The following is a 20,383-nucleotide window of genomic DNA, read 5'->3' on the forward strand; positions in this document are numbered from 1 at the left end:
AAATGACACAATCTGTAACTGAAATCTGAAATGTTTTGTAATGCATTAATAGTTTCGGTTGTTTAAATATGTATATACTCTTGGGGTGTTTTTATGTAAAATTTCACTTGCTTTTCATGGTGTGGTCTGTATTTGTGAGGGTTTTTCAAAGCAGTTAATGTTGATGTACTGGGCAAAAACATATTGGCATCCGGCTCCCCTATGTTTAAAAAGAAAATGTTGGCTTTTTTTTTTTCCATTCAGTTTAGAACCTATAAAAAAGATTAATAGATATTGGTTAATATGTAAGTTATTTAAAAGTGTACATACACAATCAAATAGTGCAAAATTTATTCATCAAAATTTGTTTTTTCAGGGTTGTCATCTCAATAAAAAGTGATTCTGCAAGTTTCCAAGTTGTTGGATTAGACCTGTCATATCCAAGATGGACTGGTCAGATGGGTCATCAAGAGGTGGTTACAGAGGTGGAAGAAGCTCAAGGCGCTCCAGAAGCAGTGGTGTTCGGACTTCATACAGGGGAAGTAGGGGTGGGGGTGGTTATGAAAGTTCAAGCAGCTTCAGGGGAGGATACAAAGGTGGATCAAGGGGAGGGGGATATGTAGGATCAGTGGATGATTACAGTTCCAGTAGAAGTCGGGGAGGAATGAGGCGAGGGAGAGGATATGGTGGTGGAGGAAGTTATGGAGGTGGTGGGGGATATGATTACAATGGGGGAATGGGAGGTTACTCAAGTAACAGTGGATACGATAACAGCCGAGGGATGTCGAGAGGCCGAAGTAGGGGAAGAGGGAGTTACGATAGCGGCCGTAGCAGTTTTTCAAGTCGTGATGGATATATAGGAGGCGGTGGTCGTGGTGGTTACAAAGGCGGCAGAGGTAGTTATGATGGAGGCTATGATATGGGACGTGGTGGTTATTTAGGAGGCAGAGGAAGTTCAATGCAGAGCAGGGGAGGGGGATACAGAGGGGGAAGGGGTGGCATACAAAAATACACAAATGATTTTTCAAGAGGTAGAGGTTCTGTTAGAGGAGGACGTGGATACTCTTCTGGTTACCCATCTTCCAGAGGTTTTAGGGGGGTGACAGCTGTCAGAAGAATAAGGGGTGGAATGAGGAGGGGCAGAGGACTCTTAAGAGGTGGACCACGGTCAGACTACAAGACCAAACGCAAAATTCCATCAAGCAAGCTCCAAGGAAAAGGTAGGTTTTTTCTCTCTCTCTCTCTCTCATCTCTCTCTCTCTCTCTCTATCGTCTCTCTCTCTCCTCTCTGAGAGGAGTAAAATCTAGAAGGCAAGTAAGAAACTTATTGGATTCATGGTCAAATAATAAGCTTATTATTCAAGGTTTGACTTGAGTGAAGTGCTTGTTACCTCGTTAAGAGGTGAAGCATTAATTGTTTGTATAGTAGACAGCAATATCAATTGCATTGCATTGTTTATACATGGGACTTGCCCTGATATGATTTACATACATTGCTATTGCTATGCTAAAGGTATGTACATAAGGAACAAGCCTAAAAGATACAAGCTATGTATATTTATGGAGAATATTATGTCTGCATGAGGGACAAGAGAAGAACATTACATATGAAAGTATGACAAATTAAGTGGCTGTAAGTATGGTTTATAACTGTACTTCCTTATGCACATATGACCTTCCTCATCATCAATCACTGTTGGAGGAAGATTACCTACTTCAACTCTGAAAAAAGAGGAAGATTTAGTGATGAGCAGTGTAAAGTACTAGCACAAGTGAAAAATTATTCGATTACAGAAGTGAAAGTCTTGGTTGTGGTCCCAGGTACTTCATTTGTTCTTACAAGAATACAAATAATCTTTTAAGATGTATATACCTTCGGCCAAAACTTAATACCAAGATAAGGAACAAGTAGATCTAGTGGCAGATGAATATGGGAGCTGGCACTACCTTCATGCTACTCAGTTTTATCTTTTGTTTTGACTGGCTGGCTGATCAGTTTTCTTGTGCTTTGCTCATCATTGTTTCTGAATTTTTTAGTGAATGATGTTTTTTTCTTGGGGTGTTTTGGGTTTTACTGTACGTAGTATGGTTGATAGTATCTTTTGATTCTTCTGTTTGAAAACTTTGAAGGAATGGTCAGCTTAGATATTCAGTAAGTGAGTAGATTTATGTTAGGTTCATGTCCTCTGTATTTGTTGACTGGAGGCATTGCTAAATGATGTTAGCATTATCCCATCAGCCATTATTAGCTGCATCTGCTTTTTAGCCATTTACTTGACCACCATTACACCTTTCTTTCATCATATTTGTCACCCTTTCCTCGCTATTATGTGCTTATTACAATTGTAGCAGTATATATCCACTTTTCATTGTTGGGTCCTTTTACACATGTTTTGGCTGAATTCATTATCTTATGTCTTAAGCATTGAATGGTTTGAAAGGGCCCCCTTGGTTGTGCTTGGAAGATTAAATTTCATTCTTATTGCCTACTGCTGGTGTCTGAATGGTACTGCTGTTATCCTCATAGGGGTTAGTACCGTTGGTGCGCTTTAGGCATGACGTAAGGTTCGTTGTTGCATCCCTTCAGCCCTTAGCTGCAACCCTTGTCATTCCTTTTACAGTAACTCCTTTGTTTTTCTCTTTCTTCCATCGTACTCTTCCACTCTGGCTAATATTGTTTTTATAGTAACTCCAAGGTTTTATTGTAGTGTCTTACCGAACAATTATAGAGCCGTGATTTCCACGAGCGGCAGGATACTAAATTCAAATTTAGCGCGTCGGCGTCGCCAACACTGGTGGTGATGACGTTCATCTTCCCCTACACCCTCGCGGAGGGGGAAAAACCAGGTTTTAAAACAAAAAAAAAACTGCCCAAGGTTTGAAAATTCCAAAAATTTTTCTTTTCCTGCCGGCGGGGTTTTCCGGTGGTTTTGAAAAAACAAATTAGGTGGGTTCAGTGGGGGTGCGGTTTTGGATAACTTTGCTTCGCTTTTTTCTTGTGGATTTGATCTTCGGAATTGGTTGAAGTACTCTTTTTTTTTGGCGTTGTTGTTATTTTGCTTTTTTATTTTTTAGGCGTTGCCATGTCGGATTCTATCCGTCCGTCGGGAGTTAGGTTTTTGCATCTCAGGATGTAAACTAGATTATCCAAGCTAGAGTATGATTCTCACACTAAATGTGTTAAGTGTAGGGGACAGGTTTGTTCAGCAGATCGAACATGTAACGAGTGTAGTGATTGGACTGATTCTCAATGGAAGTTTTTTAGTTCATACTCGGAGAAATTAGCTAAAGACAGAATTAGAAAGCAGCGCTTAGGGAAAGTAGACTTAGCTCTGCTTCGTCTTGCGATGCATCTGTTCCTTCTGTTTCTCCTCAAATTGTTATGTCTCCTTTAACTACACCTCCTATTCCTCCTACTAATCCCACTTCTCCGGCTTCCCGTGTAGTTTCTTCCGACACCATTGCCAGTCTGGAATCGAGGTTAGATCAGAAATTTTCGGTAATAGCGAATACGGTTTTTTGCAACTTGGTAATTCAGTTAAGACGTTTTTGGAGAAAGCGGCCTCAGGTAAGAGTGTAGTTGAGGGTGCGTCTGTCTGTCCTGACACGTCTCCTAGACAAAGGTCACTGTCCAGCTCCCCCGCACCGGGGAGAAGACATACCGGAAGTCCAAGGGAGTCGATCGGGATTTGCCCACAGACAGGCGCCTCTCTTGTTGAGCCTGTTGCGCCTCAACAGGGCTCGGTTAAGCGTTGGAAAGGTGTTGCGGTCAGACGCCTTTCAAATGATTCAAGCGATTCGTCTCTCGGTCGCACGGCGCTCTTGGCGAGATTCGCCACGTTTCGCGTCCCCCCTTAAAGAGGCGTTCAGGCGCCGATTCTTCGCCTCCTCCAGTCAAGCGGTATAAGGAGCCTGAGAGTAGGGTTGCGCCTCGGCCGTTAGCGGCTCGTTCGTCGCCTCAATCTGTGCCTTTTTCGGCTCCATCTACTAGTAGAGATTGTGGTTTTAGCGCTGTAGCTAGCATTCTAAGGGTGTTTCTTTAGGCGCTTTTTTTTTCGTCTGTCACGCCTGATGCGCCTGTTTCGCCTCGAATTTCGGCGGCTCCGAGCGAGGCGCAAGTAGTTTTTCGTCCTGCTGAACATTTAGGCTCTTCCAAGCCTACGTTAACTGTTTTTGATTCGTCTCTGGCGCCTTTGCGCAAGCAGTTAGAGATGTTAACCAACTGGATGAATGAGTCCAGGGTGGTTCGAAACCTTCAGATCCGTTGTAGTTCCGTCTACTTCTTCGGCGGTATCGGAGAATGAAGAAGAAGTAGAGGAGGAGGATTCACATCACCTCTCGTGTTATTCACGTCTCCTTAGATTTCTTCTGGTATCTTATCCAGATTATTTTGAGAAAGCGGCTCCGCGCTCCCCCCCAACTTCGACTTTTTTGATGAGGAGGAAAACTTCAGACCCTCTCCTCCAAAACTTGTTCTATCTAAAGGCGGTTAGACATTCGTTGAAAAAAGAGACGGAGAAATGGATGTCTATGAAAAGAGACTTAGGGAAGGCTCTTTTTGCTTACCCTCCCTCTAAGTTGCTTCGTAAGAGGTATAGGTTTTATGTAACTGGGGAAGCTCCTTCTCTGGGAGGTTTTCTGGGCCTCCTCCCAGGGAGACTTCTCCAGTTTAAATCGACTCCTCTAGAAAGATCTGCTTTCGCCGCAGCGAAAAGTTTTCTTTACAGCGCCTGAGTTTTGGACCACGTTGTAAGAATCAATTTAAACTTTTGGAAGTCTTTAGCTTCCTTGACTGGACTATTGGCGCTTTAGCGGCCAAGATCGAAGACTGTCCTTCTCTTTCCCAGGAGTTTAGCGGAGGATTGGATTGGTGTTCTGTCCTGTGCTGGACAAATCCATTAGGGATGGATGTGATGAGTTAGCTTCGCTCATCGCCTTTGGTACCCTTAAGAAAAGGCAACTTTGGTGCTCCTTTGCTTCTAAAAGGGTTACGTCCCCAACAGAAGTCTGCTCTCTTGTTTGCTCCTTTTGTGAAAGATAACCTCTTTCCAGACGATGTAGTGTTGTCAATTTCGTCTGCGCTAGATAAGAAATCTACTTCGGATTTACTGGCACAGTCTACTAAGAGACCTAAAGCTCCTGTGGAGACTGTTCCTTCGGTTTGGTTCTCCTCTGGCCCAAGCGCCTTTTCGAGGGAGAAAACCCAAGCCGCTTCTTTCGCCGAAATCGAATTTGCGACCTCAGTCTAAGGCCTCGGCCAAGTTAACAAACCTTCCAAATGAAAGCTCGGTTCTTCATGCACCAGTGGGAGCCAGGCTGGCTCTGTTTTGGGAGGAATGGGAAAACAGAGGAGCAGAAGCCTGGGTAGTGCAAGTACTCAAGTTCGGCTATCGTATTCCTCTCGTTTCACCTCCCTCGCTCTCACCTGTGCCAATTCCATTCCAGGCATACTCTCGGGCTCAGACAAATTTTCTGGCGCTAGCCGCAGAAGTGGAAGCGCTTGTTCTCAAAGAAGCGATAGAACAGATACAAGGGGATTTTGGGGTTTTCCTCCCAGGCTTTTTACAATCGCCCCTTTTTGTAGTTCCCAAGTCATCAGGGGGCTGGAGGCCGGTTTTGGTTTTTTGGATGGTGAGCGCCCTGAACTTGCATGTCCAGAAAAAAACAAAATTTCATATGGAGACCACTCGGTCGGTTCTGGAGTCCATCAGACAGGGGGATTGGATGGTCTCTCTGGACATGCAAGACCGCTTATTTTCAACATTCCGATACATCGCGAATCTCGGAAGTACCTGAGGTTCATGTTCGAAGGCAAGGTGTTTCAGTTTCGGGCGCTTTGCTTCGGACTAGCGACCGCTCCTCAAGTTTTCACCAGGGTTCTATCCCCGTAGGAAGCTGGCTACACATATTAGGAGTAAGAATCTCCTCTATCTGACGATTGGCTTCTCCGGTCGGATCAGAGAGTCGTGCATGAAGGACCTTGGAACAACTCTGGATCTTGCCAGAAAGTTAGGAATTCTGTCAACAAACAGAAGTCCCAGTTGGTTCCATCTCAGAGCATCCTTTTATTTGGGGATGATTCTGAATGCTCAAGTTTTTTGGGCTTTTCTGTCCCCGAAGAGGGTTCAAGGCTGTCTGGAGACAGTTCAGGAGTTCTTGGACAAAAAGGTAAGTTCTGCCAATCAGTGGATGAGGCTCCTGGGCAAATTGACGTCAGTGGAGAAATTTGTGACGTTGGAAGACTGCACATGAGACCTCTGCAGTTTTTCCTGAGAGCCTCTTGGTGCAGGAAGACACAACCAGACTCGATTACCTTTCCTGTCACAGATCAAATAAAAGAGGACCTAAGGTGGTGGCTCTCTCGAGCAAGGTTGGAAGAAGGGTTAGATTTACGACCCATCCTCCCGAAACCTACAGTTCTTTTCCGACGCATCGGACACAGGTTGGGGAGCCCTACTGGAAATCATCGGACTTCAGGAGCTTGGTCGGAGAAGGAGAAGAAGTTCCACATAAATGTAAAGGAACTGTTAGCAATTTTCTTAGGGCTCAGACAGTTTCGGAGCTTATAGTAAGAAGGCCGAGTAGTGGCAGTGCATTCCGACAACTCCACGGCTCTCTCGTACGTGCGGAAACAGGGGGGGACTCAGTCTTTCTCTCTGTACGAAGTAGCCAAGGATCTCCTCCTGTGGTCAAACGAAGCGAAGGTTCAGCTAGTCCCGAGATTTTGTGCCGGGAAAGATGAACGTCCTGGCGGACGAGTTAAGTCGTCAACAGCAAGTGTTACCTCTGGAGTGGACTTTGGACAACAGATTTGTCAGAAACCTTTGGCGCCTTTGGGGACGACGACCGTCAATAGAACCTGTTGCGCGACATCGAGGAACAACCGTCTTCCTCTCTTTTGTTCTCCAGTCCCAGATCCTCTAGCTTGGTCGGTGGGACGCAATGCTGTTGGAATTGGTCGGGTCTGGAAGCTTATGCATTCCCTCCTCCGTTCGGTCTAATAAGAGAGGTGCTGAACAAGTTCATGTCGCACAGCAATGTAACGCTAACGTTAATCGCTCCCTTTTGGGGCCCAGGAAAGAGTGGTTCCCGGACCTTCTCCAGTTGTTAGTAGACTTCCCCAGACTTCTTCCTCCAGAGAAGTGGCTTCTCACAAAAACCCTCACTTCAGAAAGGTTTTTCCACCAAAACTTGTCCGCTCTAGCTCTGAAACCAGGGGTTCAGACTGTCCGGAATCTTGTCAGAGCGAAAGGAATTTCAAGAAGAGCTGCAGAAGCTATCGCTCGTTGTAGGAGAGAGTCTTCTAACAAACTCTATCAAGGGAAGTGGAGAAATCATTCAGAGAGTGGTGTAGAAGTGCTAAAGTCTCTACTTCTGCGACCTCTTTAACAGAATAGCAGATTTTCTTCTATTTCTTAGAACTCTAAGAAACTGGCTCCTTCGACGATCAGAGGATATAGAGCCATGCTCTCTTCGGTTTTTCGACATCGAGGTTTGGATATTTTCCTCCCAATTCAGATCTGTCGGACCTCATTAGGTCTTTCGAAACCACTAAGCTCCCGCAAGATACAGTGGCTTGGAACTTTAGATGTGGTGCTTAAGTTCCTCATGGGGCCACCGTTTGAGCCTTTGAAGTCGGCTTCACTCAGGAACTTGACTAAGAAGGCACTCTTTCTTATTGCACTAGCTTCTGCTAAGCGTGTCAGCGAATGGCACGCTATAAGACAAAAGAAAAAGTCGGTTTCTCTCAAGGCAATGCTGTATTTTCGGTATCTTTGACCTTTCTAGCCAAAAATGAGAATCCTTCTAATCCTTGGCCGAGGAGTTTTTGTGGTAAGGAACTTATCTGATTTGGTTGGACATGAGGAGGAAGAAAGGCTCTTATGTCCAGTCAGGGTCTATTAACGCAAGTATCTGTTTGCCACTAAGGGTATCAGAGGACAATCTTCTAAAAAAAAAGCTCTTGGACCTCGGTTCAAAATCCCTCTCGTCCTCTTTCTAAGAATGCTATATCGTTCTTTATTAGAGAGCTTATCAGGGGAAGGCTCACTCGCAGGTCGAGAAACGACAATCTTTCCGTTCTGAGAGTTAAAGCTCACGAGGTTAGAGCAGTGGCAACTTCTTTAGCATTCAGAAAGAATTTATCTTTAGCTTCGATTCTTCAGAGCACGTTCTGGAGATCGAATTCGGTTTTTGCGAGTCATTATCTCAAAGAGATAGAAACGGTTTTCGAGAAAATTGGTAAAACGTTATGGTCCGGTGGCGGTTTCTGGCATGGTGTTGGGAGAAACGGCACAGGGGTCGTCACCTCTATGCTAACTTTTCACCTTGAATAGGTTGTCGAGTTCAAGGGAAGCTGGGGGTACTGAGTACCTGGGGATACTCACCAGTCTGTTAGGTCAGATTTTACAATGGTTGGGTATATAATTATGTTTTTTTAATTTTTAAAATCTGGTGTTGGTGGAGCAAATGTTTTGTATGAGTTGAATTTCTGGTCTTAGCCCAGGGCCAAGGGCAAATCTTTGTTTTACTATCCTCCGTCAGTCAGCCTTGACTCGCTGAACTACGGAAAGGATTCCACTCCTGTAGAGGCTAACTTTGGTCAAATTCCAATTCCTCTACAATAGTAAGAAGAGCACCGACCAGAGGCAGTAACAGTCTGCTGTAGCTCTCTTACAAGGTAAGGTACAACAGACACCTTGAGTGTTTACTGGTATTGCAATAAATGTAACCATTTAAAAATACTAGTGGTCCACTGAATCCCACCATTCCCATAAAATGTGTAATCAGCTCTATAATTGTTCGGTAAGACACTACAATAAAAATGAAATTTTCATTATTAAAATGAAGTTTTATTGTATACTTACCGAACAATTATGATTATACACACCCTCCTCCCCTTAGGTGGACGGACGGGCAGAAAGAATTGGATTCACCTGGGCAGTTGTACCTGGTTCTCCTTCCCGCGAGTGGAGGGAGATGACGTCATCACCACCAGTGTTGGCGACGCCGACGCGCTAAATTTGAATTTAGTATCCTGCCGCGCTCGTGAAATCACGGCTCTATAATTGTTCGGTAAGTATACAATAAAACTTCATTTTAATAATGAAAATTTCATTTTTCTTCCTGTTTCCCCTTTAAAAAAAATTTCCCTTTCAACACTGATTGATTTAGCCTTTGTCATAAATTTTATATTCCAATTCCACACTATCATTTATTGCCTACTCTTTCCCGATCTCTTCTCACTTTGACCCCAGTTTTTTCCTGCTGGAATGGTGTCTGCCCATTCATTCCTTGCCTGGCCTTATTAGGGTACAAGTGGGCTGAACAGCAATTCACTAGGGTCTGGTGCAGTGGCTGCGTGGTGTCAGTTCCCATAATCATCCCACATCCCTGCTTCTGCCATTTCTGTTCTGTCAACTCCTAGGCATCCCCAGGAAACATTGTGGCCTTCCTTGGGCATTCCGGGGGACACTTTTTACCCATTCTTGGAACCTGTAGGATCAACGAAGGCCAAGTTGGAGGGGCATTTTTATGTGGTTATTAGGCTCGTTTGGGAGTTAAGTAACCTCAGGAAATCTACCTGGGTTAATCTAGGCACACAGTGTTCTGAGGTTTTTCATTATAGCTAACTCATTGAAAAAAAAAATTTCTACACAAACATGTCATGAAGTTCAACTCTAGCATGAAAATGACTCTCAGTTCATTAAAGTAGGTATAAAGTTACATGGAGCAATCAAAGAAAATTATTGCTAAGCATTTTTTCTTTTTTCTCTTTTTCTCGGTCATGAAAGGGCAGGTGTTTTGGCACAGACAGGTTTTTACCTTCCCCCCCCTAAAATGCTTAAGGGTTAAATGAATAATCCTCACTTCTTTCTTGACTCGAGCAGCTTAGCTGCTGTCCCATAATTGTCCTCTATTTAGTTGACATGAAACTTGGTACTGTTCATCAAGCAGGGGACATGTTTTTTCCAATTCATGTTTTCATACATTCAACTTTCCCTGTCAGATATATACTTAGCTATAGACTCCGTCGCCCCTCCCCGATAGAAATTCGAATTTCGCGGCACACACTACAGGTAGGTAGGTCAGGTGATCTACCCCGGCCTGCCGCTGGGTGGCAGGAATAGGAAACTATTACCTTCTAAGGACAGATTTTTTTTTCTCTATCGTTTGGACTGTAAACATACGTTTACGGTTCCTCCTGATTTGATTTTCGGGTTTCATCGCCATCGATCTTCTGGGCTGTCTTTGCAGGGAAGTACTGGGTCTTTGGTTCGGCATACGCTTTTATTAGCTTTTTAATGAATTTCGCTTCGAAATTGTTTCGAAGAAAAAAAAAAATACTAAGTGAAAACTACCGAAATCATCGGTAGACACTCACATAGTTTGCCATAAAGAGAATTATTAATATTTATTCATTATTACATGTAATAAAGGTTACAACTTTATTAAGGAAATATTAAACTCTAATTTCCTACTTTAGGAAGTCAGAAAAGCATATAACTAGATACGCTTACTTTATAAGCTTTAATAGCGTTTTTGTCTAACGAGCAGTTAGAGTATTAGCAGTACTTTAGGTAGTAGTTGTTGCATCCTCATCAACCTTCTTACTCCTCAGAAACTACAAATTTTATATATGCAAATTGAAGATAAATGGATAGCTCAAATGCAAGCTTTTTAAAAGGTAAGAAGTGAATATAGTGTTCCCCCATTGCAATGGAGGGTGCGTCTGATCGGCTCTGTCTCGCTCCCAGGTCTAGACCTCTTCCAAGCTACAAGCCAGAGGAGAAGGAATGTCGACAACCGCAGGGGGGTTTCAGAGAATCCCCACCGATCAGGCGTCCCCTCGGCAGGTTCTGTAGAACGTCCCAGACTGCCAAGTTCGCCATTGGAAAGGCGTCCTAATGTAATGTGTTCCCCTTATTATTATCGTGTTGACGGATAAGGAGAAGAAAGTTTCAACGGCGTAGATTCAATGAAGATGCAAGATAATCTCGTCGTAGATATCGGAACCTCAGAGAGATATCTTTCGATAACAGTTGCGGTAGAGGCATTGCCCTAATCCTGTTTTCGTCCCAAACCCCCGTACAAATAGACGGAGGCTCTATCCCATGGGGTTTGAAAGAGTTATTTCAACAATTCCTCATCGGTACATTTATATGAAATATATCTATTCTGAGAAGAACGAATTAGATATTAAAGAATATATGTTGATCGAATGAATTATGGATCTCGGTTAATGATTAAACATACATATATCATTTTTAAGCTTCTAGCTCCTCGGACATGAAGCGCCTGAAACAAGGCTTGAGGCGCCTGAAGAGCCTGGAACGAGGCGCAAAGCGTCTGAAGAGGCTGAAATAAGGCGCAAAGCGCCTGAAGAGGCTGAAATGAGGCGCAAAGCGCCTAAAGAGCCTGAAATGAGGCTCAAAGCGCCTAAAGAGCCTGAAATGAGGCTCAAAGCGCCTAAAGAGCCTGAATCGAGGCGCAAAGCGCCTGAAGAGCCTGAATGAAGAGACGCGAAAAAGCGTCGGAGGCTCCTCCAAGGAGTCACAAATCGCCTGAAGCTCCTGAAAACAGGCTCGGAGTGCCTGAAGCGCCTGAAATGAGGCGAAAAGCGCCTGAAACAAGGCTAAAAGCGCCTGAGGCGCCTTGAAAAATGAGGGGTGCAAAGCCTGGAGCGCCTGAAACGATGCGCAAGGCTTCTGAAGCGCCTCAGATGAGGCGCAAAGCGCCTGAAAGCCTCAAGCGCCTGAAACGAGGAGCAAAGCGCCTGAAGCTATAAACCAGGATCTTCATCGTATTTGGAGTTAGATCCTGATTCTGCGTAAGGTGAAAGACATTTGAGGATTTCTCCTGATAAGGACGGGAGTTGTTGCACAGGCGGCCGTCGCCCTTCTCAGGATAGTCTTAATGCAAGTAATGGCAAGAGCAAGATCGTTTTTTTTTTTTTTTTTTTTTTTTTTTTTTTTTTTTTTTTTTTTTTTTTTTTTTTTTTTTTTTTTTTTTTTTTTTTTTTTTTTTTTTTTTTTTTTTCTTGGCGGGGACTCAAGATGTCGCACAGGCGGCCTTAGCCCTTGTCAGGTTAGAATCGGTACTGCTAAAAGCCCTTCACCTTACGGAAGGAGGCGCTCTCCTCCGGTTGCTCATTTCTTCTCACCCAACTTGATGGACAGGAATGGAAGATAGATCGGAATTGGAAGCCAATAAGGGGAGGCAAGGGGGTCTCCAGTTTTTATAAAAAAGACCTTAGCGGGGGGGGGGGGGGGACCTTTTTTTTTTATTGAAAAAAATTAGTTCATTACTAATAAGACGATATTAAAATCTTCCTCCTTCTAAAATAATGCAACCAACCATTTACAGAAAGAGTGGCAATCGTTTGCAAATTGAACAAGGTTCGTACGAGCTCTCATTCATTGATTAGAGGCTCTTCCAGATAATAGAGGCGTAGAATACGGCCTTATCTCCAAGAGAATAAAAATTTGAGGGATTCTCTTCAATCCGAGAGTTTTCATTGCGATCTCTTTCGACTAATGCTAATTCGTGTTTATTGACGAAAAGAACGGAGAGGGCAAAATTTCCATTCTCTCTCCGCATCGGAGAGGAAAGAATGTAGAAGGGAGACTTGCTGCATCACGACTGCTGAATGACAAGTCATATACGCATACCAGAGTTGCCTTTGTGGTTCGCTACGAAATTATCTATATCCTTACAGGATTTTCCTGTAAGGACTTCGCTTAAAAAGTTTGTTACGACAATACCTACTCAGCTTCGGTTATTTAACAAAGGTTGTTTGGCTTAAATTGGCATTATTGAGAGCTTCCTTAGGCTCGGGAATAATTTTATTATATTCCTTCATTAAATAAAGTTAACTGGCAACTCACGATGAATGCAGCCAGCAGCGAGCGAGAACGGGGGGGGCCGGCCGGGCTTGTCATTGTAAGCGTAAGGCCAATACAGTACCATCCAGGTCTCGGTCATTAGCAGTCGGTTGCATCTCTCTCTCCAACGGGATTGAATGGTTAACCGTATATTCCCCCTACAATCATGGACTTAGTCTCGAATGGAGGGGATAGTTAAGCTAACATAAATAAAATATTGTCTGCCTTTTGCTAAGAAGCTTTCAATAAGAAAGATGATATAACCTTTCAATGCTGTTTACCGTAGGGAACATTATTAAAGGATTCTAACACAGCAGAACATTATATTATATAATGCTCTCATGCTTACTAAAGCATGGCTTATTAGAATACATGCTTAGTGAGAAGATGGATGTAGTAGAGAATTCACTTTAAGACTACGGTATGGTCAAGTCTTTCGAAACGCACACAACCTTTTTAGAATCAGATATTGCTCAAGAGAAGATGGATGAGTGGAATGGGAAACATTCTCTTCGTGGCAGAAATGGTTTCCCTGAGTAGAATATAATTAACTTACGTAATATAAGATTTTTGGTTTTTTTTTCCCTACTAAGGGAAACGGGGAAAAAGGTAAAACATGTGTAAGGATGTCGGGTAACCATAAAAAAAAGGGCACAGATGTTCTGGCACATAAAACATAAAAGAGTATTAGAAGAAAGCGCCGGTCTGAAGCGCCAACCTGGCGCAATGCGCCAGAAGCGCCAGCCCTGGCGCAATGAGCCAAGAGCACCATCCAAGATATTTTCTCGTTTTAGCGAGTTAATTTTTAACATAAGAGTCCAGTAGCCTCTCAGACAGCACGCTCGGTAACGGCAAGATTCGTTCCTGATTTTCGTTACCCATTTAATCACTTAGGCCAATTCCACGACTCTCTCATATCGCAAAGAGCATTGAGAATCTCTTTTTTCGCTCCTGTTCGCGTTAACAAAGAGAACCTATTTGGAAAAAGAGGTTCGATGCAAGATTTTGCATGTCCGTGAGAACCTTCTCGATCAACGATAATAACTGTTATCATATGTCTAACATTTATTGCAAAGAGTTGTGAGAACCTACGGAAAGTCTTCTTCATAGATCTCTTAGCAAGGTAGAAGACGAACAGGCTTTCCTGTAGACTGCTTCCTTTTTCCTTGAACCAAGAGAAGTAGCAATATACACCATCTTTATTTTATAGAAAGGGGAATAAACTTAGTTTTTTTTTTTTTTCCCTAAATATAAATGCTTTACAGAATTTAAGATAAAGGGCGTCAAAGAAAGAGAGGATAATACTTTATGCCTCATTTTGGCCTTAGAGGTTGGATTCACAGAGGTCACGTTCTTCTCACAGCATGTTTGGAAGTCTTTTCCAAGACAGTCTGAATATTCTATAACATCTATTACAAATGGACCTTAACAACCTCTCCACTCTGAGTCAGTCTTCGTGCAGACTGACCAGAAGTGGACATGAATGAGAGGATTTTTAAAGAAGGTGAATGACAATAGTCATAGCCAGGACATAGAATTGCTGCAGATCGTGTTTGATGGAAGAGGTAACTGTCCTCTTCCGATACCTCTGTGAACCACATATAGGTTTTTTCTTCCTTTTCAGAGGGAACAACTTAATCCAAATTTTATATCTGCTATCAAAGAGCACAGTAAAGGCTATACTCTGTCTATACAAGGAGAATTAGAGATAGCAGAGGATTAAGATCTTCGGGATCTGATACGATACCTCAATACGACAAGAGTAGGATATCATGTACTTCGAATGGGATCTTTTTGTGGCTTCAGATTCCGTGTTCCGACAAGATGGAACTGCTCCTCATCAAACTTCTTTGAGAAATTTTATGAGGGAATTCTTTGTTTTCTCTTGGCCCTTAACTACCAAGAAGACAGGTGAATTTTTTGTGCATTGGAATCTCGCATCAGATTTAATGGAGACTCGCAATGGGTTCTTGCCAGCATAGTATGTCTGGCAAGAGAACTAAAACCCTCTATTCCTGACTCAACGGTTTCAGATAGAAGTTTCGTTGCCCAGGCATGGTACTTACGTTTTCACCTACATAAGAAGAGATGGTTTAAACGTTTTTTTTTTGCCTACAAAGGTCTTTGGGATGCGATGAGGGTTCGAAATGCTTCCCAGAAAGGTATTCAGAGAGATCAGTAAAGAGCTAGAAAATCAGGAGTCCTCCCAATTTTTCAGCTCGGAGTCTCCTTCGACTTTGGGCCAAGCCCCTTCCCTTCCTTCGACAAGGATAGGGAAGATTCTGCAACAGGAACTTCATCAGCAAAGTAAGTAAGAGATCTCGTTAGCAACGGAAGGATTCAAGAAGGATCCTCCTCGGAGGAAGACTCTTATCTCTCGTACTGTTAGGTGTCCTATCGTCTAATGGATGTAGTTTACTACAATCACCTTCCCTTGCCGGAGAGGCCAGAAGCTCAAAGTGGAAGAATTTCTTCCACCCTTCTCCAATCTCCTGATAAACCATTGTGGAGTTTCAGGACTTTCGGACAATGTAGCGCCAACCAGGCGCCAAATGCCAAAACAGGCGTAAAAAAACGCCAGAGGCAGACAGTGTTTTTCAAGGAACACTGTCATTGTTGATGAAGAGAAAGAGGGGGCCTCCAACCTAGCGCAGATGCGCTGGAGGCGAACAAGTCAGACAGATAAGAGTGTCTGATGTGGGCGATCGCCAGACATCCTCGGGACTCTACCAAGCTCGAAGCTCCAGCAAGTGGAGAGGAGTCAGCCAGGGGCCAGACGCCAAATAGTGCCAGTCTGGAGCTAGGCGAGAAGCTACTTCCAGGCGCGAAGGCGCCAGCCACTGAGTCAGGCAAAAAGCGCCTTCCAGGAGGCTAGGCGGCCAACCAAGTGTCAGGCAGGCGCGAGGCGCCAGCCAGGCCGAGGCTCCAGCCAGGCTCGAGGGCTCCAACCAGACTCGAGGCGCCACCCAGGCGCAAGCCAGGCTCTAGGCTTCATCCAGAAAAGATCCATTTCAAAGGAAGCCCTGGTCTTCTTTGAAATAAGTGTGATCGCTAAAAGCACTTCACGAATGACTTGATGATTCCTTCAAACAGCTGAGAATTAAAAAGCGCTTGAAGGCGAGCTTTTATGAATTCTTGTTCGTTACATAACAATATGTCGTGAAGGACATATAGCTGTAACTTAAGGGAGATGGAACTCTGTGTTGACTTCCCTTTGCACGAAGGATGGTCAAAGTTTGACCTACGAGAGATCCTTCTCTCTTGGTTTTTACGTGTTTACGGATACGTTGCTGGGATAGGGAGCCGACACTGATCCTTAACTGAGTTCATTTTTTATGTTAACATAGTGTTTTTTTTTTTTTTTTTTGTTTTTTTTTTTTTTTTTTTTTTTTTGGTTTGTTTGAAAGGAGTTTGGGGATAGCTCCTTTTCACTAAGCACAAACCCTCGTGTTAGGATCAGGTGATCGGGATCGGTGTTGTGCTCCTTAATTATGCCCCTAGGCATAGGTGTATTGTCATGTAAGTGGATAAGACCCCATTGACAAATGACCATTAGATTCTGTCGAGTAAGTGGATAAGACCCCATTGACAGATCTACAAGAACTCTTAGCCATAGGTCACATCCTCGCTGAGGCTCTTGAGACGAAGCAGACACCTAGCAATAGCTAGGAAGTCAACCCTTTGTCTAAACACATAGGAACCAAGGTTTTTATTTTTTATCTATTACCTACAACGTATGTTGTTTACCTGTCTAATCAGTAATTAGCTGTTCTCTTACCCACCGCCAAAGGTGCCAATCAGCTAAGTATATATCTGACAGGGAAGTTGACATGTATGAAATGATATTGTTATTGTACAATAAAGTTTCATACATACTTACCTGGCAGATATATACGATTGAATGGCCCACCCAGCCTCCCCTCAGGAGACAGGTGGAAGAGAAAAATCTGTCCTTAGAAGGTAATAGTTCCTATTCCTCGCCCACCCAGCTGGCATGGCCCGGTAGATCACCTGACCTACCTACTGTAGCTGTGCCGCGAAATTCGAATTTCTATCGGGGACGACGGAGTCTATAGCTAAGTATATATCTGCCAGGTAAGTATGTATGAAACTTTATTGTACAATAACAATATCATTTTTCATTTTATTTAAAATTGATGATGATAATGATATCTGAAGTAGAAATAAATTTCAGCAAGAGATTAAAACATGCCCAAAGGTACCCAGTTCTGGATTTACCTTGTAATAAGAATGGATATCTGGATGAAGATCCAAAGGGCAACAGCGCACTGGTCTAAAACAACAACCCTTTTCTGTTTGAAGACACCTTTCAACATCCTGAGAACATGTTGATGTGGTTCCAATGATAGGTCAGCAAATCAAACTCAGTATGTGCACATTTCTCCATTCAGCCAGACCTGGCAAATGATCAACCAAGTGCTGCTCACTTCCAGTCTTTTGAGGACTTAGTGGCCCCTCGTTGGCTGGAGGACAAGCGGTGTCCTGACATGCTGGGCCTTGCTGAGGAACTGCAAGAGCTAACCCTGTAACCTATATTGTTTCATTAGATAGTTGTTAAGGTACCACAAAGCCATGGAGTTGCTTGCACTTCAAGATTTTTCCTCGCAGGTTGCGCAAGCTAAGTCATGTACTGTCAGGAAGTCCACAGCAATGTCTTACTAGGCAAAATGGGCAATCTTCTGTGGGACATAACTCTTAATTTGAGCAACACTTCAAACCATCAAAGAGTATGCCATCTACCTCTACTGAGATAATTTCTCACTTTTCCCAGGTCTTTTGAATAAGGGGCCTGGACCTTTGTGGTTTGATTAAGGTTTCCATGCACTTGTGGAGCCATGAACAGTGCCCAACCTTGTAAACTCAGGTAAACTAGTTGGATGTGAATCATGTTCTTTGTAGCCTCCCCGAGGATATGTGTGAACCCTCTGGGGACATCATTGGATATAGAATCACGCCCAAGAAAGTCTCCATCGTAGCTTTAGCATCACCAAAAAGAGTAGGTGAGCTGGATGGTCCTCACTTTTAGGTGATGATCGCAACAAGTTTTGTGATACTACCTGAATAGGATTAGACTGTCAAGGCTTGAGTTCCTTGGCTTTTGGAGGCCATCAAGGGGGGGTACAAGTTGTCAGGCAAGGCAAGGTTGATGATTCTGTACACATTGCAAAGGCTCATGAAATTAAGGGCATTACTGTTACTTAGGGCCATTGTCTGGCAGCACCAAAGTCAAATTCAAACCCTTGGATACTTTTTGTGATGGCTGCTTAACATGGAGCTGCCCAAGCTCTGCTAGGCCAAAATAATATCTCTTCAGGTTTTCAGTGTTGAAAAGTTGATGAAGGAAAAGTGACTGGTATTCTTTTCCTTTATCATCATCTATCCAAGAGCCAGGGATTGTTTTCTCATGGTCAGATCAGATGCAGTTGGGTTGCATAATAGAGCTTCCAACCCTGGGCTTAAATTTATTTGGTAAATGTACTCCCTCCTTCCATCTTTAACAAGAGACCCAAGTGGTAGAAAGTGTTATCAGGATTTCCCCATTAAATGCTACTTTCCCAACTTGTCTTTTGTCCCACATAGGAAACAAAAGTTTCATATAAGTAACTTGCCAAGTAATTACTAAACTTTCCATTTGCACAGTAGCTCAAAATTTGAAGAGCATGCGACAGCGCTACTTTCATAAGTGCAGGTGATTGCCCCCCCTCTAGCGGGAAACAATAGGAACAGCACAACTGAGAATTATCACTTCTTTCCTGCCAGTGATCTCTGTAACACTGGAGTAGTGCCGCAGTGTTTTTGAATGGTACTCGTCGCTTATTCGGGATGTCGTTCCAGGATTTGGTGATGTACCGAGTTGCTTGGTAGCTACAGCTTACCCTAGACATTTTTTTTTCTGATTGTAACAATTAACGAGGTCATCCTCTAGTTCCTCAAGGAAGGGTTGCAAAACCTGCTTGACTTAAGAAAATTACGACCCTCCATACTATTTAAAATTACGACCCTCCATACTATTTGCTCTAATTGTAGTGGACAAGTTTGTTCAAAGGACCTGACTTGTGACGAATGTAAGGATTGGGACGTAAAGCAATGGAAGCTCTTTAAAATCTCATTAGTGAAACTAGACTGAGATAGGTAAAGGAAGGCGGTTTCTAGAGCGGAAACTAGAGCTCAGCCCAGAACCAGCTCCTAACTTGAGCGTAGATGATCGAGCCATTTCTTCTTCCCCTGCTCTATCCTTGTCCCCTATCCTTAGTCCTAATATTGTTGATATTGCACCATCTACTCCTGTGCCTAGCTCCCGTGCTTCCAAACCCGATGTTATTGTCAGCCTCCATAGTAAGTTTGAACGTAGATTTGACATTGTAATTAATACTGACAGAAGTAGGGCTTCCATAAGACATTGTAATTAATACTGAGAGAAGTAGGGCTTCCATAAGAGCCCCAATGGATAAATGAATGCTGTGGCATCAGTAAGTGACGCCCAAGTCCCCAGCCGCACAGTACAAGTGGAAGGGATAGCTGTCCATCCAGTTGATTCTCCCAGAGAGAGGTCACTGCCATACTCTCCTAACAGCCCATGCACTGGAAGACAGACCAGATGTCCAAAGGAGGTAGTATAGAGGATTTGTCCACGGTGCAGTTGTTCCTTCAGTGAAACTTGTCGCTAGTGATGCAGTTAGCTAAAGACCCTCAGGCTGCCGGGAAGGGTGCTTCCGCTAGTGTCTACCAGATGTCTTCAGACTCAGAGAGCCCTGACATGAGGCGTTCTAGGTGTCGTCATGGTATGTCACATCCCCTGAAAAGACGTAGCTACGACAAGCAGTCCCCTATTCCAATGAAACGGAAAAGAGGTACCTCTCTGTCCTCAGCTAGGTTGCAGTACCTGGCACAGCCTGGATTACCTTTCATCAGAGCACCAGTATTTGGTGGCCAGGCGCCATTGGTCAAGAAATGCCGTTCGTGGTCTGGCAATCACATGAATGAGTACTGACTCTTGAGCACCCCCGTAGACTGGCTATAGATAGTTTTTCCTATGACGTCACAGCAAGAGAGAAACAAGCCTGATAAGCTGCCGCCATCTTTTAGGTGAACCATTGTAAACAAAGGAATTATCAAATTTCATTGTTGTTCTAAGGAATTATTAACCATATGATAAATGGCAAACAAGGACGATTCACAAACAGAAGATTGATTACATTGAGTCTCTGGAACCTTCAGTGCATGAAAGATATATAGAAATAAACAAAGTAAATAACAAAGGGATAGTTGCCTTTCTTACGACAGTGACACTTTTAGAAACTGTTTTCATGGAGTTTTTCCATGGTCTTTTGAAACTCATTTCTTGTCCTTGTGTGCATTTGTGACCACCTTTCAGATCATGTATTTTGTTAGATTTACATAGTTTAATTTCAGGCCCGATCAATATTCAATATCTATTTTAACAAATACTTAATTCACTATCCACTAGTACTTACAGTTTTAAAGATTTGACCAAAATA

General features: G+C 43.3%; 1 protein-coding gene across 1 annotated transcript; it reads left to right on the plus strand.

The window, feature by feature from the left end:
- The first annotated feature begins 424 nt into the window (after window positions 1–424).
- Window positions 425–17,910, plus strand: LOC135215869 (loricrin-like). The gene is made up of 2 exons (XM_064250822.1): window positions 425–1,146; window positions 17,784–17,910. Exons 1-2 carry the CDS (start codon window positions 425–427, stop codon window positions 17,908–17,910), a joined length of 849 nt encoding a protein of 282 aa, XP_064106892.1.
- Window positions 17,911–20,383: the final 2,473 nt, after the last annotated feature.

The sequence above is a fragment of the Macrobrachium nipponense genome, chromosome 5, assembly GCF_015104395.2.
Source record: "Macrobrachium nipponense isolate FS-2020 chromosome 5, ASM1510439v2, whole genome shotgun sequence".
NCBI lineage: Eukaryota > Metazoa > Arthropoda > Malacostraca > Decapoda > Palaemonidae > Macrobrachium > Macrobrachium nipponense.

Coding starts and splice junctions, on each gene's coding strand:
- LOC135215869 (XM_064250822.1), top strand. CDS start 425: ATGGACTGGTCAGATGGGTCATCAAGAGGTGGTTACAGAGGTGGAAGA. Junction 1,147..17,783: donor CTCTTAAGAGGTGGACCACG/GTCAGACTACAA, acceptor TGTTCTTTGTAG/CCTCCCCGAGGATATGTGTG.